Below are 17,043 nucleotides of genomic sequence, written 5' to 3'. Positions count from 1 at the left end.
ATAATCTGTCTCGTAAAAATCTATAAGGAGACCCAGTTTATAATATTTTAAGGGAAAAGGATATCAAAAGTAACAACCCATTCGTTGAACGTAAACAGATTGGGTTGAATGACGCAAACGTTCAGTAACAACATTGCAGAAACTGTATTAAGGTATTTACTCACTGCCCAATTGTCACTAAATGAAATAATTCCGTGGTTCTATAAAATAAGCTGGTGACGATTCTGTTTGAGAGCTAAATCTTAGACATCAATGAAAGGTCAAATTATAATAAATAAATAGCATTTTATTTGCTAAAGTATATGCTTTGCGTGTATAGACTGGTAGTTGTGCCTTAGTAGTTTTAAGTTTATATAAAGTTCAATGAAGTGCATTTGTACACATTTTTTGCGCGGCGGTTTAATATTAAGTGTTTGGAGAATTGTACTAATTGGAACATTGAATTTCATCAGTGAATATTAAATATTTTAATGATGTACTCAAGTTTGGGTGTTCATAGGATTTCCATTTTGGATGATAAGTTTCACCTTTTTTTCTGTTAAGAGATGTATTTTTCTGATAAAGAAAAGAAAACAAAGTCTAGTAGGATGAGAATATTGCCATTATTATTGGCTTCAAATGACATTAGATTGACATAATACAAATGTTCAGGTTTTGGATGATAATCAGTTTAATTTTTTTTATGGTTTACTATAGAAGTGCACATCTAAATGATATATCAATAGAATTTTAAATATTAATTTTATCAATCAAAATACATTAATGTAATATAATTTTTCATAGCGGAAATCAATAAAAAAAAAAAAACCTTGCTGAAAGCAAATACGCTACAGAATGGAGCTGCGACGATAGGTTCAAGATGCCATGTTGTCTGTCCAGTCCTGTCAATATCAATTTGACAATGGCAATGACTACGTTGTGTACTGGGTGCTCACCCACTGTAAGTGACGTCATATTTTTAAAACAGTTTAACAGTGCTACGGAGCTGAGCTTCATGCTTTTCCTGGAAGCTATGAAACTCCTTTACACCCTGCAATCCAATCGAATGCCCAAACCACCATCAACATCCCTGAGAACAACAACGATGACCCTGATGACCTCTAATATTACAGGAGCCACATTACTAAATACAGATTAGATTAGATCAATCTATTGTACTTTAACTTCTTCAACTACTGCATCTACAAAAACAAAGACGGGCTCTCAAATATTCATTGCATCTCTGTTTGTTAGTATATCGATTTTAGCAACTTTTTCCGTATTTTATTTTTGCCAAGAAAAACATATATATTATATTGATGTATTATAATTTAAAAACCTAATATTTAATTTTCTATTGCTGTATCATTTAAGTGTGCACTTCTAAACATTGACCTCTTAGAGATCAAATAGAAAAAGGTAAATTAAAGTGAAATTATCATAATCATATCTTGACTTCAAATGACCTTAACCACTTCAGTATGACTCAAATTCTCTTGTGCAGCATTAGCTGCCATATGTATGGTGCATCACACTACTTGCATTATAGAATATAAAGTCACTGCTGTATTATTTGTTCTCTTTTATGCTGAGTGATAATAAACACAGAAAGTGTGTTCAAACCAGTGCACAGAATCTGGGAGTAACTCATGTACAACCAGAAAAAATATATAATCAAGATGTCAACGCCAGTATCCTCGTGTACCCCCTCACGCCTACGTAGGTGTCATTGCACAGAAGTGGTTAAACAATCTTCACCAACCTTTTGAGGATCGGATTATGTTTTGGATTTTTGTTCTGGCTCACGTTTGTTTAGATTAGAGGAATATGGACATTCTAAAGTCTTTACCTAAATTGGAAATAATGACACAAAAACATATACCTAATTGTAGCATGGAGCAACGCTCGTCAAGTCCCGCTTCCTATTCCCTAATCTTTTAACACAACTAGACTCAAAGTCATGTACAGTTCCAACTTAATCTATACCCTTGATTTCTGAATAACACATTTAGATTTGAACTTGTGTATTGTTTGAGCTTGGACTTTATCACCTTCCAAGCTATTTCAGGTATTTATGTATCTACTGCAGGGGTTCCCAAAGTGGTTGATATCGACCTCCAGGGGTCGACGAGACCATCCAAGGGGTCGACAAATAGCCAAGGGGTCAAAAGGGGGTCAGTAGATTGCTAGGGGGTCGAAAGAGTTCAGTAAATTACTATGGGGTCGAAAGGCAGTCTTTGAAAATAAATGGTTAGCATGAAATGATCCTGTTCTCTTCCCATACTGAAAGAGTGGGAATAATCAACCAACCAATATCTAAACTTAAAGAAAAACCATGTCAGTTCACTGAGACAAAAATCCTCCCCATTCTGTGTGTGTAGGGAGAATCTCACATACACACAACCACATTGTGAATGAACATCAAGATGACGAGCTTGTGTAATATTATTGGCTTAAATATTATTTAGAGTGATATAATAAAGAATATATAATAACACTCTTAAAGCTATTGGTAAATTATTAATGTTTATTTTAAAACACTTGTGTTTATGTGTTTGTGAAAATGTCTATCATTATTGGAATGCCGTTGCCTTGATGAATGTTGCAATTTAGCCCTTTTATAACGGATCAAAATGATAACACTATTGATAACTGAAATTATAATAAAAAAATAAATAAGATAATAATAATAATTATTATTATTACATTAATAAGGATAATGATGATAACTGTAATAATACTACTACTAGCATTAATAACAATAACAACACCAATAATAATAATAATAAACTGACATAATTAGTGAATTGATAGTTTGGGGGTCTATAGAAAGTCTTAAACTTTACTAGGGGGTCGATGAGCTGAAAAGTTTGGGAACCCCTGATCTACTGTATATGGAAAACTATTTCTTCACATCTTTTTTTATTATTATTATTATTATTACTATTGTCATTATTATTATTATTATTATCATTATTATTATTATTATTATCATTATTATTATTATTATTATTATTATTATTATTATTGTTATTATTCACTCCCATGACCTCTTAACCCCTTCGATATGATGCTACCTACGTAGGCGTCATGAGGAGCAAGTGGGTTCGCGAGGATGCCAATGTTGGCATCTTGATTATATTTATTGTAGTTGTACCTGCGTGACCCCCATACTCTGTAAACTGGCTTCATCATATTTTCTACGGTTATCAAAATTCAGGGGTGAAAGAGAGAACAAGCAATACAGCGGTAACTTTATTTTTTATAATGCGAGTATTATGGCGCAACATCGCACGTCTGGCAGCTAATGCTGCCCGCGAGATTTTGGCCCGTATTGAAGGGGTTAAAGGCCTCCCATCTTTAATCAGGTGATCTTTTCTATGAATGCAATGTATCTGTCAGTGACTTGAACACTAATCATGTCGCCTCTTTCTCTTCAATCTTTGAAACAATGTTTCCTCTAATATTTAGCTGTGAGGAGTGTGCGCAGAAATTAGCTTGTGTGCAAACATTGCCTTCTCTGAAAAGTATGTGCACATCCATGGCGGCAAATAATTTTGTTTGCAATAGAAGCGCAAGAGTTAGAAGGGGGGGGAAAACAAAGCAATTATTGGTTGGACAGATGGCAAGTTACCATATTTTTAGAGAATTTATAAGTTGATGTTTGGGTGGAACTTGTTTATTGAATGGATTTTAATGTTTGAAAACCTTGTGTGTGCACATTTTTTTCTTTATGTGTGCCAGTTGTAAAACATATTTACCAAGTTGTATCTTGAGAGAAGGGGAGCTGTGCTCGTGGTGTCCCATCTCTGTATCTCGCCATATCTAATTTCCTCGTAAGTTCTTGTATTGTTTTTGCACACACTGTTGTTTTGTCTAGTATGTTCCACGCATCCAGCACTATGTGGGGAAAGCTTTTTTTTTTTTTTTTTTTTTTTTTTTTTTTTTCTTTCTTTCTTTGATGTCTCTTCTATAGCTGTCCTTTTGTGTTTCTCTTATCCCAGTTTAGTAAGTCATCTCTATCAAGGACTTCCCCTTTCATAATTCTGCAGATGGTCAATAAGTCACCTCTTTCTCTTCTTTGTTCCAACTTAGAGGGAATGTTGCTTTGAAAGTGGAGGAACAGGGAAAACATAGAATAAATGAAGCTCTCTTGTTGCAGTTCCGTGGTTTCAGTGCTGCCTACTCTCGTGCGAAAGTCTGGAAGAAACCACCCACCATGTTTCTCCGTATGTTTGGACGGCCGAAGGGAGGTGCGTCAGGGGACGGTACGTACCAAGGGCAGGAATGTGAAGAAAAACCAGACAGTGTCACCCAGGACGGTTTTATACTCTTAGGTAAGTCGATGAGCCGTCATCCAGGAGGAGCCAAGATAAAAGGGAGGGGTGGTGGGTGGATGGGAGTGGAGTATGTTGGGGATGGAAAGGGTGGGAGTGGATTTTATGCCTTTGTCTTTTGGCTACCTCCCTTGTAAGGGGGACGAAGCCCTTAGTATATGTATGTAGGTGAGTTCAACTTCCATTTCTTTTATTTATTTATTTTATTTTTTATTATTTTTATTCATTTATTTATTTGCCATGTCAGGAAGTACATACATATACCAAGGGCTTTTTCCCCCCCTTACAAGGGAGGTAGCCAAAATCAAAAGGGATAATTCCACTCCCATTTCATCCCCACATACTCCATTCCCATCCACCCCTCCCTCCCTCTTTTCTTGGCTCCTCCTGGATGATACGTCATCCCTGTGTCTCAAATGTAATGAAGTAGCGGCGGTAAATCAATTTTGGTTGACTGACCCTGTTGTTAAGGTGCTGTGTCTCGTTGCAGCGACTCTGACCCAGGACATAGATGACCCGTCATCCATGAGGAGCTACGATGGGAGGAATAATGAATAAATTTGTTGGATGAGTGTGGTGTGGGTGTATATTTTGACATGACCATCTCTCTCAAAGGGTGAAGCAGCATTTAATGTGGATTCACGTGAAAAAGATAGAATGGACTATAGTTCTTCACGTAGTATATCCGTCTTTTAATATTTTCTCTGTCTTTTACGTTCTTGAAGATGCATTGCACCAGAATGTAAGTCAATTTAATGCATGAGAGGACGGAGAAGGGGGTCGCCGATTTAATGAAGTGGCCTTGCTGTGGATGTGCTGTGTCTTGCGACACTGCTCCTGACCCAGGGCAGTGGGTGAGATGCAGGGATGACCCGTCATCCAGGAGGAGCCAAGATAGGAGGGAGGGAGGGAGTGGAGTGGATGGGAGTGGAGTATATTGGGGATAGAATGGGTGGGAGTGGTTTTTATGTCTTTGTCTTTTGGCTATCTCCCTTGTAAGGGGGAAAAAGCCTTTGATATATGTATTATGGTTATACTCCAGTTCTGAAGAGCTTTGGTTGGATAACCACCACCTCTTCCAGAGAAGAGCAGATGTGAACATAGGAATGAAGGAGACTGCAAGAGACCATAAGGCCTACACTTGGCAGTTCCATGTCCATGACCACCTGTCATCCCCATCATCATATGAATGTAAGAATGGAGGAGACTGCAAGAGACCCTAAGGCCTACACTTGGTAGTTCCATGTCCATGACCACCTGTCATCCCGATCCATAAAGTTGTCTAACTGTTTAAGGAACTGCCCTTGATATGACTTTTATTATCTTTGACAGGAAACTCGGAAGGAAGTCAGCAGATGGGATTCGCCTACGATCCTCCGCCAAACTACTCGCTTCCCGGTGCCAACGCCTTTGTGCCTGACTCCTCGGCTACCCCAGACATGTCCTCTGCTGTTCGCATGTAAGTATGCAGCGGAACTTGCACTCCTAGTCTTAACCACTTCAGTGAGAATTAAATTCTCGCGCGCAGATTCGGTTGCCATATGTATGCTGTATCACACTTCTTGCATTATAAAACATAAAGTCGCTGCTGTATTACTTGTTCACTTTTACTCTGAGTAATAATAAACCGAAAGTGTGATCAAACCAGTCACAGAATCCAGGGGTAACTCTTGTTCAACTAAAAAATATATATATATAGATTATTAGGACGCCGAAGCCGATAACCTTGTGTACCCACTTGTGCCTCATGATGCCTATATAGGCGTCATTGTACCAAAGTAGTTAAGTAGAGGTGAATTTGTGATACATGATGTATTTAATAAAATATGAAATTGTAGCTACTTTTACAGGCATATCAAAATATCAATTCTGTCTTCTTTTCCTGTCGACGTCTCCCATTTTCATATGGGGTCGCTGTTCCTCACTAGTCGTTTCCATTGGTTTCGGTCCATCACCCACTCCTCCTCCAGATGTTTCTCCTTAAGGTCCTCTCTCAGTCTGTCCTTCCAGCGCAGCTTGGGTCTCCCTTGCCTTCGTCTCCCGTGTGTGTGGGCACAGTACAGTGGCAGCGCCCCAAAAGCAAGCATGATCAGCCCCCCCCTCCCCCCCAATTTAATTCCTGGTTGGTACACAAGTCGTGGCCACCAGTTCAGCCCATAGGTCTCAAAGTGGCAGGAAAATACGGGATGACGGTTGAGAGAAGTGTCTTGTTGACGCATTACTGTATACTTTCAGATCCTCGGCAGACAGCGTACGGAGCGTTCTTGACGGAGTCCCTTTCCGCCTGAGCTCCAGAGTGACTACTGGCTCCAGCACGGCAGATGCAGGTGATGACTGCATAGCTCAAACCCTGGCGCGCATTCATTCGTTCAACGTCGACCAGTACGATTACAACTTCAAACTTGAAAAGAGCGTTTTACAGGAGTTTAATTCGCAAGAAGAAGCTCAGATCGAGTGAAACGTGTTCCGCACGTAGATTGGCTAGTCTGTGATGTTGTGTGCAAATGTACACTCGTCTGCTTCAAAAGGACATTTTCTTGCGAAAGTATGCTCCGTTTAGTTTTTATATTTCGCAGACTTGCCACATTTTCCCCATTCTGATTAACCTCACTAGCACGACGACACTCCTTGAACCCCATCGAGGATATGTGTTTGTGATTGAGGACTTGAAGTTTTCGTTTTGTGAAGAGTGTGAACTTTTTTGTGATTAAGTATGTGAACTTTTTTGCAGGCCGAGGACGCTATCCCTCGCTCGAGAGAGATGCATGTCGCTAGTAGGGTCGTTGCAGAGAGACCGCTGTATTATTAATTTAAGCCGTTTGGCAAAGGTCGCACCTTAGTGTTGTTATTTGTTCAAGTTTCTTAAACTTTTTACGTACTTTAAATGAATGGAGGTTAGGGAGTGGTTATTTGCGAATGATATTTTGACGCAGCCCGAAGGGATTTCTCCCCTGTCTTCTCTTTTTCTGCATGAAGGGACGGAGAGGGGGGAGGGTCGCCGATTAAATGAAGCGGCCTTGCTGTGGATGTGCTGTGTCTTGCGAAATATTTTCTGACCCAGGCCAGTGGGCGAGATGCATGGATGACCCATCATCCAGGAAGAGCTAAGAAGAGAGGGAGGGAGGGGTGGTGGATGGAAGTGGAGTGGGTAGGGATGAAATGGGTGGAAGTGGAATTATCTCTTTTGACTTTGGCTACCTACCTTGTAAGATGGAAAAAACCCTTGGTATATATATACATATTTATAAAGGAGGTAGCCAAAAGACAAAATCATAGAAACCACTCCCACCCATTCCATCCCCTACATAATCCACTCCCCACCACCCTCTCCCCCCCCCCTCTCATCTTGGCACCTCCTGGATGATGGGTCATCCATGCATCCTGTCCACTGCCCTGGGTTAGAACAGTGTCGCAAGACACAACACATCCACAGCAAGGCCGCTTCATTTAATCAGCGACCTCCCCTCTCTGTCCCCTCATGCAGAAAAGGAAAAGACAGGGAGAAATCCCTTCAGGCTGAATCAATTTATTTCTCACACATACTCCCTCACCCCCCATTCCCTACCCACTCCCCCTTATCCATCATAGCATCATCCATACACAACCCTTCTCCATTTACCCCTATCTTCTGTCCTCTCCCTTCCTTCCTCAACAGACATTCCCCTCTTTCCCAATACCCCTTCCACCCCATCCATCCACCTCATCCTTGGTTGCCCCCTCATATTCACTCCTTCCACACCTCTTTAACTAATCTTTCTTCACTCATTCTATCCATGTGTCCAAACCATCCCAATACTCTTTCATCAACCCTATCTCCCAACTCCCTTTCCACCCCTGTTCTCCTTCTCACCTCCTCATTTCTTACTCTATCTTGGTATATGAATGTTACAAAGGATTAAAAAGAAGGAACATACCAACAGGAGACCTTGTTCCATAACTAGGTCAGATATGAAAAAAAATATAATAATGAGAAATATATCAATAAAAATTATAATAGAAATAATAATAAATCAAATTAAATGAATAGGTAAAGCTAAATAATAAACAAACAGGTAAATAGAAACAGCACAGACTAATGCAATGAATTGTTTGATTGATATAAAAAATTGGTGTTGAAGAAACAGTCTTAAACAACACAAACTAGCAATGAATTGTTTGATTGATATAATAAACTGGTGGTGAACAAACAACAACACAGACTATGCCTTACAACCAGTGCCAACCAGTGTGGGCTGCAGGTTTTTTGTCAGTGAGTTGTTACATTGCTGTTATTATTGCTAAACTTTTATTAGAAAATTTTGTTGCCGCAATAGTTCCAGTGGAGATAGTCTTTGTAAGGGGGGAGAGACCTGTTGGTATGTAGATGGTTATTACTGATGAAATAAAATGAGAATGTTTTTAAAATTAATACAAAATACTTGTATAATAATTTCTTTTAATTAATCTATTAGCAGTGTTGAGTTTTTGGTATGAAGGGAGAGAGTGAAGAGGTCAATTTACGAACTGTTTTAGTTTTTTGAAATGCTTTTTTTTTTATGAAAACTCGGAAAAGATACGCATATAATGATTTCTTTTAATTCATTTATTAGCAGTGGTGAGTTTTTGGTATTAAGGGAGAGAGTGAAGAGGTCAATTTACGAACTATTTTAGTTGTTTTTGAAATGTGTTTTGTTTATGAAAACTCAAAAGATCAGTTTATTACCTTGCTTCTCCAGAAATGTATTTTACAGAAACTTGTACCTCGTACTACATAAAGGCTGTGAAAGGTCACCATATATTTTAGTATCGAGATTTCCCGTACGTTGAGGTAAAACAACGTATTGTCTTGACCAGAGCTGGGCACGATCCTCTGTGCATTCCTAGGTGTGTCCCTCGATGTCCTGACTGACACACATATAGTCAGGACGCTGAAAGACATACCTAGGAACATGCAAAGTTCTGGTATTGACGCTGCAAATAGTATGCATTCAAGCAAATGGTTGAGTTGGAATTTGTATCACAAGCGCGTTTCGGAAAGTGTCACAAACTCCCTTCCAAGGCATGAAAGCTCCAGTCGCACCAAGCTTACGACTGGTTTCCGACCACCTTCGACTGAAAATGAAGCGATCGGTCGGCGACACAAAACATATGCAAGGAATTGAAATGGAAAAGGTTGATGTGATTGATAAGACGAACATCTACGTACTGGGGACTATTCAGTGTGCGTCATAATATAGCTGTCTATTTATCTATCTTATTACCGACTACCAGCGACTTCCAAAGACTACCTGCAACTGGGCCCTAACACTAGCACACACACACACGCAGACCCCGGTTCTGCAACGAGCGGCATTTGATTTTCTGTTCTGGGTACTGCCAAGCGCGCTTTCTCAGTCGTACGGTGCCCTGTCAATAGCGAAGGGGAAGTAAATGATCGATGGCTATCAGAGTAAAATGGTTACGGTCCTTTGCTTGCCCTATGTATGAGGTGGATATGCTGTGTCTTGCAACACTGCTTCTGACCCAGGGCAGTGGGCGAGATGAAGGGATGACCTGTCATCCAGGAGCCAAGAAAAGAGGGAGGGAGGGGGTGGATGGGATTGGAGTATGTGGGGATGGAATGGGTGGGAGTGGATTTTATGCCTTTGTTTTTGGCTTCCTCCCTTGTAAGGGGGAAAAAGCCTTTCATATCTGTATGTTTTTGACTACCTTCCTTGTAAGGGGAAAAAAGCCGTTGATGGATCTATGTATGTATTACAAAGGAGGAGCATGCCGTCAGGAGACCTTTTGGTCCATAACTAGGTCATATGCGGAAATATATATATATACTAAAGTGTGTATGTTTTTGGCTACCTCCCTTGTAAGGGGAAAAAGCTGTTGGTATACGTATGTATGTATGTACATAAGAGGTGCACTTGCGTAGCTCAAGGTCATCCCGTCGGGTCACGACATTGCCTCCCGTGAGACGGCATTTCAGTCACAAAAACGAGGCTCACGGGAATATGTTCAACCACAAAATCGTGTCTTGTGCGACCATTTTGAGTCACAAAAAAGTGGTTTGTACGTATGCTGTCTCTTACATTGAGAGGTCTGAGCAATACCAAGCAAGTCGGACTTGTTTGCAAATTTCAATGTGGAGGTGGAGGGGAGTGGAGTATGTGGGGATGGAATGGGTGGGAGTGGATTTTGTGCCTTTGTTTTTCGGCTACCTCCCTTGTAAGGGGGAAAAAGCCATCTCTATGTGTATGGAAAACTACTTCAATTTGTTCTTGTGACTTTGTGAAGTCCTTGAATTCCTAATCAGAAGATCACAAGAGTGACACAAACAAGGTCACCATATTAAGACAACAGGGCAGGACTCGTAGTAATGGATTGAAATTGGACAAATTTAGATTTGAGAAGGAAATAGGCAAGAATTAGTTTACTAATAGGGTGGTCAACGAATGGAATAGACAGTAACCATGTAGTGAGCACTGAAACTATTGTTTTTTAAGAGAAGTTTAGACAACGTTATGGATGGGAATGACAGGTGGTCATGGACATGGAACTGCCTAGTGTAGGCCTTATGGTCTCTTGCAGTCTCCTTCATTTTTACGTTCACCTCTAGCAATTCTATCCCCTCCCTTTAGTGACCTCATCACTATGATCAAATCGCCTCTTGGTCGTCATCAGCGGCAGATCTGTTCATCGCTCCTTGTATAGTCATGTGCCAGGCTGCTCGTATCTTTCACGCTTTATGGGGACCAAACCACCGATGCATATTCTAGTCTCGAATGATACGATTAAGCAAGGAAAGGAAGGCCGGGGAATAGGGGGTGCTTGCGTGTGAATGGTATTTTGACGCAGCCTGAAGAGATTTCTCCCCGTCTTCTCTTTTTTTCTGCACGAAGGGGATGGAGAGGGAGTGGTCGTCGACGAAGTGAAGTGACCCTGCTGTGGACGTACTCTGTCTTACCGCACTGCATTTGACCCAGGGCAGTGAGCGTGATGTAGGGATGACTCGTCATCCATGAGGAGCTAATATGGGAGAGGAGGGGGTGAAGGGTGGTGGATGAGAGTGGAATGGGTGGGAGTAGCCTCTGACTTGGCTACCTCCCGTTTAAGGGAAAAAAAGCTCTTGGTATATAGTATTGAAAACCATTTCTGTTCTTCGTCTCAAGCGTATATACCATCTAAATCAGAGGTTCTTATCCTGGGGTCGTAGATCAGTTCCTAGGGCATCGGTTATATGAATAAAAATTATTATTATTATTTAATTTTTATTTTTAACTTGTAATATAAATGTTGTTATTTTTTTTTTTTTTTTATATATAGATTCTAGAAAGGGTGCGAGAATTGGTTTGCAATTTGATTGGATGTGAGCACAGAAAAAGATTAAAAACCAGTAGCCGACACTCTTCGGGTTATGATCCTTTCACCAACTTTGCCTCGTCTGCAAACATATTAGCTTATTATACCTTCCATTATGTCATTTACATATATGAGAAACGTTACAGATGCAAACACCTTATGAGATTCTTTTGGTCCCTACCCCCCCCTACCCACATCCTGACATCTTTTTCTTAACTATTGCCCGCAAATACCAGCCCCTTGCAAATTGTGTGTGTGTGTTAGGGCTGAGCGGGTTAGGGTGTCTTTACTTGCAGCGAAGGTCAAGGGGATGGTGGTTCAAACCCTGCCACCGGTGAAGTTGAACCGAGGGCATGGTTCATTAAAGTACACGTTACAAAGTTCTCTGTGAAGGGCACTATCCTAGCCTTCCGATAGGGGGCGAGTTTGTGACGTTAAACCATATCATCACCTAATTGTAGTATATAGGGTTGAAACTACATTCTTCAGGACCCATTTATGTTCGTCAAACTTTGCCTTAAATTAGTTCATGTTGTTGGCAGTTACTATTTCTTCTAATTTCAACACGTGTATCTGTGGAGATTTTTTTTTTTTTTTTTAACCATCACTTAAACAATCCTGTCTTCATTATTTCTCGCTATATCCTCGTCATGTTTTTTCCTCTTGTACTAACCGATCCGATGTGTCAGTTTATGTTGATCTTTGATCTATTCTGTAGATAACTTGTGTCAACTCTTTTCTGCAGTGTACAATGTAAGGGCCCTGAACTACTTCAGATTTTACATTTTGTGGAAACGTTTTACTCGTTTGCAAGCAGAACTGCACACTCTAACTCTCTTCTCATCATGGGTGTCCGCAGTGGGGGCAAGAGGGGCATTTACCCCCCCCCCCCAGAATTTATGGAAAAAAAAGAAAAGCAAGGAAAATATATAATGAATAAAAAATTACATGGAAGATACAAAAATTAATCAAATATCATTTACATTGATCAACTGTTTATTACTGTAATTATTCTATTACTCAGGTTTATACCATTAACCACGTATGTATAATATCTTTAAATTTGCCTGGCCTACAAAAATTCCTGTGGATGCCCCAGGATCTCTTACGCAGTTTGCATTTTGCAAAAAGATCTGTCGCTCGTTTGCAAGCAGGTCCGCACTTCTGTCTTGTTACTTTTCAAGAGTTCTTCTGTTGTAATTTGATGTAAATGATTTGAGATTGTCCAGAAAGGAAATATATATATATATATCACAAATGATTGTTGCTTTAATAAAGTCATGTAATTCTTATTGTTGTATTTCATTCATACTTTTTTTTTTTTTTTTTCCCCAACCATGCCATTGATACATCAGTTTTGTTCAGGTAAGGACCCATCATCCAGGAGGAGCCAAGTAAAGAGGGAGGGAGGGGTGGTGAGTGGATTTTATGCCTTTTGACTTTGGCTACCTCCCTTGTAAGGGAGAAAAAGCCCTTGGTATATGTATGTAAGGAGCCAGTCTTTGAGAAAATGTTGTCTCACTCGATATTGCTTCTGTTCTTAGTCGATACTCTGTTACCTTGACAGAATAATCTTGCAGTAGTTGAAACAAAATGTTTTACGCATTTCCTTTTCAGGAGGGGTCGAGAGCTTTATGATCCTCATCCCTTTCCCAGATCTGGGTCCGTTTTTTCCAGACAGGTAGCGCGTTACTGCCCAACGGGTAGTACTGAAAAATCTGATGTGCATATCCATCACTGCGTTGCCAATTTTAATTTCCTTACAGTGGTCCGTGTGACTGCGTGTGTGCATATGTATATACATACTGCTTTAAGGAAATTAAAATTGGTAACGCATTGGCAGAAATGCACCCCCGGATTTTTTGGTAATGCCCCCAGCAATGGTAATGCCTGCCGTCCCTATTAACCCATTCAACTCCGATGACAAGATGTCTTGTCATTTGGTCAAATAAAACAAAAAATCATAAAACACCAAAATGTTTGATCAAACACCAGAAAAATATGACGTCAATCCTCGCTTCGCTCGCAGCGAAGCGAGGACTGACGTAATATTTTTCTGGTGTTTGATCAAACATTTTGGTGTTTTATGATTTTTTGTTTTATTTGACCAAATGACAAGACATCTTGTCATCGGAGTTGAATGGGTAAAGTTCGTATACACCAGGGATGGTCAAACCTCAACTAGTGACACATGCGGCTCATGGAAACATGTACTGATCTCCTTTTTCATCGCAGTTAACAAAAAGGTATAAAAAAAGAAAAGTTTCCAAGATTTATAATCAGTTTTGTTCATGCCTGGTTTGGACACATGGAAAGGATGGTTTGGACACATGGAAAGAATGAGTGAAGAAAGACTAGTAAAAGAGGTATGGAAGGCAGATGTGGAGGGAGTGAACATGAGGGGACGTCCTAGGATGAGGTGGATGGATGGGGTGAAGGGGGCTTTGGGGAAGAGGGGAATGTCTGTTGAGGAAGGAAGGGAGAGGACGGAAGACAGAGGTGAGTGGAGAATGGTTGTATATGGATGATGTTGTGACTGCATGAGGAGAAGTGGGCGGGGGGGTGGGGTAGTATGTGTGAGTAAATTTTGACGCAGCCCGAAGGGATTTCTCCCCGTCCTCGCCTTATATGCAAAGGGGGACGGAGAGGGGGGGTCGCCGATTAAATGAAGCGGCCTTGCTGTGGATGTACTGTGTCTTGCGACACTGCTTCTGACCCAGGGCGGTGGGCAGGGTGCAGGGATGACCCGTCATCCAGGAGGTGCTCAGATGAGAGGAAGGGTGGGAGGGGTGTGGAGTGTTTTTGGGGATGTAATGGGTGGGAGTGTTTTTGTGCCTTTCCCTTTTTGGCTGCCTCCCTTGGAAGGGGGAGGGGGCCTTGGTATGTGTATGTGTGTGTTCATGCCTTGCGACTCTCAAACATCTGAACTTTGTCGAGTGTGGCTCTTACATTAAGCAAATTTGGCCACTCTGGTGTATACAGTGGAAGGGGATACAGAATGGGTAGGAGGGGAATAAGGAGTGGATATGTGCGATTGATAATTCAACCGAGCCTAAAGGGATTTCTCCCCATCTTCTCTATTTCCCACACAAGGGGACAGAGAGTAGAGGTTGCCTGATAGGTGAAGCGGTCTTTCTGTGGATGTACCGTGTCATGCGACATTGCTTCTGACCCAGGGCAGTGGGCGGGTGACAGGGATGACCCGTCATCCAAGAGGAGCTACGATGTGAAAGGGGAGTGGGTACACGTGTTTTGGCTCGGCTACCTCCCTTATAAGGTGGGGAAAACCTTTGGTATACAGATATACATACATACTTTACAAGGAAGGTAGCCAAAAAAAAACAAAGGTATTTGGATGATGGAGAACATAAACACAGGGGAAGGCTCGGAACCCTAAACACTCTAACTTTTCGTTCGCGTAGAACTTCTTCAGAGAGTGTATGTAGAACTGCAATTGAAGTTTATGTACTAAATCTAATTACCTTTTCGGACACTTGGGAAAGGTCGTTTTTCTGGCCTGTTTTAGAATTAAAATACTAGTTTATTTAGCTAAACAAACTAGTATTTTAATTGTAAAACACGCCAGAAAAACGACCTTTCCCAAGTGTCCAAAAAGGTAATTAGATTTAGTACATAAACTTCAATTGCAGTTCTACATACACTCTCTGAAGAAGTTCTACGCGAACGAAACGTTAGAGTGTTTAGGGTTCCGAGCCTTCCCCTGTGTTTATGTTCTCCATCATCCAAATAATTTGTCTAAAATACTTATCAAACAAAGGTATAAAATCCACTCTCACCTATTCCATCCCCACATACTCCACTCCCATCCATCCCCCTCCCTCTTATCTTGGCTCCTGGATGATGGGTCATCCCTACAAAAGCAAAGGCATAGGTAGATATACAGCTGGGGAAGGGGGGAGAGGAAATGATTTTGTCATAAAAAATGAGATTAAAATTGTTCTAATGAGTAAAAAGGGAACTAGGTGAATAATTTAGTAAAGGTGCAGGAGCAGTGCTCTGGTAAGTTCTGTCAGCACTGCACCTGTAAATACCAGACCTGGGTGCGTTATTGCTGGACAGGTAGTGCGTAACACAAATGCCCAGCTCTGGTTATTTTATGTTTTAGAATCTGGAGGAATATTAATGTTGTAGTTTAGGTATTATTTTATTGAGAATATTCATAAGAAGTAAATATTTCTCCATTTCATTTTTTTTTCTTTTATTGTTAAAATAATTCTAAAAGAATTTAAAATCAGTAATGCATTGATGGTAATGCACTACCTGTCCAGTGGTAATGTACCCAGATCTGCTAGATATGCTGGTAATATTCTTATTGACTCCTCAACCCCAGGGTAATGTGTTGGACATAGTAACAATCATTACCTGAAGGAAACAGACTGTGTGCAGGGATGACCCATCATCCAGGAGGTGCCAAGATAAGAGGGAGGGAGGGGTGGTGGGTGGAAGTGGAGTATGTGGGGGTGGAATGGGTGGGAATGGATTTTATGTCTTTGTTTATTTGGCTACCTCCCTTGTATATACATATACCAAAGGTCTTTTCCCCCTTACAAGGGAGGTAGCCAAAAAGAAAAAGGCATAAAAACCATTCCCACCCATTCCATTCCCCTCCACCCTCCCTCTTATCTTGGCACCTCCTCAATGATGGGTCATCCCTGCACCTTGTCCACTGCCCTGGGTCAGAGGCAGTGTCGCAAGACACAGCACATCCACAGCAAGGCCACTACATTAAATTGGCAATCCCCCCCTCTCCGTCCTCTCATGCAGAAAAGGGGAAGACGGGGAGAGATCCCTTTGGGCTGCGTCAAATTTTTCTCACACATACTACCTCACCCCCATCCCCCCACCCATTCCACCTCCATTGTAAGGGGGAAAAAGCCTTTGGTATATGTATGTATGTGATGTCAATAACCTGTAGTGGTTGTAGGTGGGGAACAGCTGGCAATTGTCAGCTCTTATGTGAAAAGGTAGGAGAAATATAGAGATCTTGGATGCCGTCAGGACATGCAAGTACCTACACCACTAGATAGAAGTAAGGGTGTCCAAGCATTCTGAAAACAGGTGGTAGGGAGCCGATTCTCTCCGATGTCTGTCTCCCAGGACGAACACATGCAGTTACAAAGGATTGCAAAGGTGGAGCATGCCAACAGAAGACCTTTTGGTCCATAATTAGTTTGGATGCAAAATAATGATAATAATAACAAATTAATAAAAAATATAATAATATGAATAATGAAATAAATGCATAGGTATAGTTAAATAACAAACAAACAGGTAAATAGTAACTAATAATAAATTGACATAACTAATAAATGGGAATTAAGCAAATAATAAACAAATAACAAAAATAAATATAATATGAGTCATTACACTCTATCTA

At 40.7% G+C, this 17,043-nt stretch overlaps 1 protein-coding gene across 2 annotated transcripts; it reads left to right on the top strand.

The window, feature by feature from the left end:
- Positions 1-115: 115 nt before the first annotated feature.
- Positions 116-12,937, top strand: LOC143031522 (uncharacterized). 2 transcript variants are annotated; one of them, XM_076195481.1, is made up of 5 exons: positions 116-152; positions 784-940; positions 4,142-4,247; positions 5,649-5,775; positions 6,552-12,937. In XM_076195481.1, exons 2-5 carry the CDS (start codon positions 860-862, stop codon positions 6,772-6,774), a joined length of 537 nt encoding a protein of 178 aa, XP_076051596.1. In that variant the 5' UTR covers positions 116-152; positions 784-859; the 3' UTR covers positions 6,775-12,937. The 2 variants fall into 2 exon arrangements, with proteins under 2 accessions (XP_076051596.1, XP_076051595.1); XM_076195480.1 differs by having other exon boundaries at positions 131-152; positions 4,142-4,316.
- Positions 12,938-17,043: the final 4,106 nt, after the last annotated feature.

Source organism: Oratosquilla oratoria, chromosome 12, assembly GCF_046742065.1.
Source record: "Oratosquilla oratoria isolate Oo_2021 chromosome 12, ASM4674206v1, whole genome shotgun sequence".
Taxonomy (NCBI): Eukaryota; Metazoa; Arthropoda; class Malacostraca; order Stomatopoda; family Squillidae; genus Oratosquilla; species Oratosquilla oratoria.
The sequence above is the reverse complement of the archived record's forward strand: the minus strand, read 5'-3'. Positions and strand labels throughout refer to the sequence as shown.

Bases quoted from the DNA above. Each gene is read 5' to 3' on its own strand.
- LOC143031522 (XM_076195480.1), top strand. From the start codon at position 860: ATGCCATGTTGTCTGTCCAGTCCTGTCAATATCAATTTGACAATGGCA. The intron at 941-4,141 runs GTAAGTGACGTC...CTCTTGTTGCAG, and splicing joins GTACTGGGTGCTCACCCACT to TTCCGTGGTTTCAGTGCTGC. The intron at 4,317-5,648 runs GTAAGTCGATGA...TATCTTTGACAG, and splicing joins GGACGGTTTTATACTCTTAG to GAAACTCGGAAGGAAGTCAG.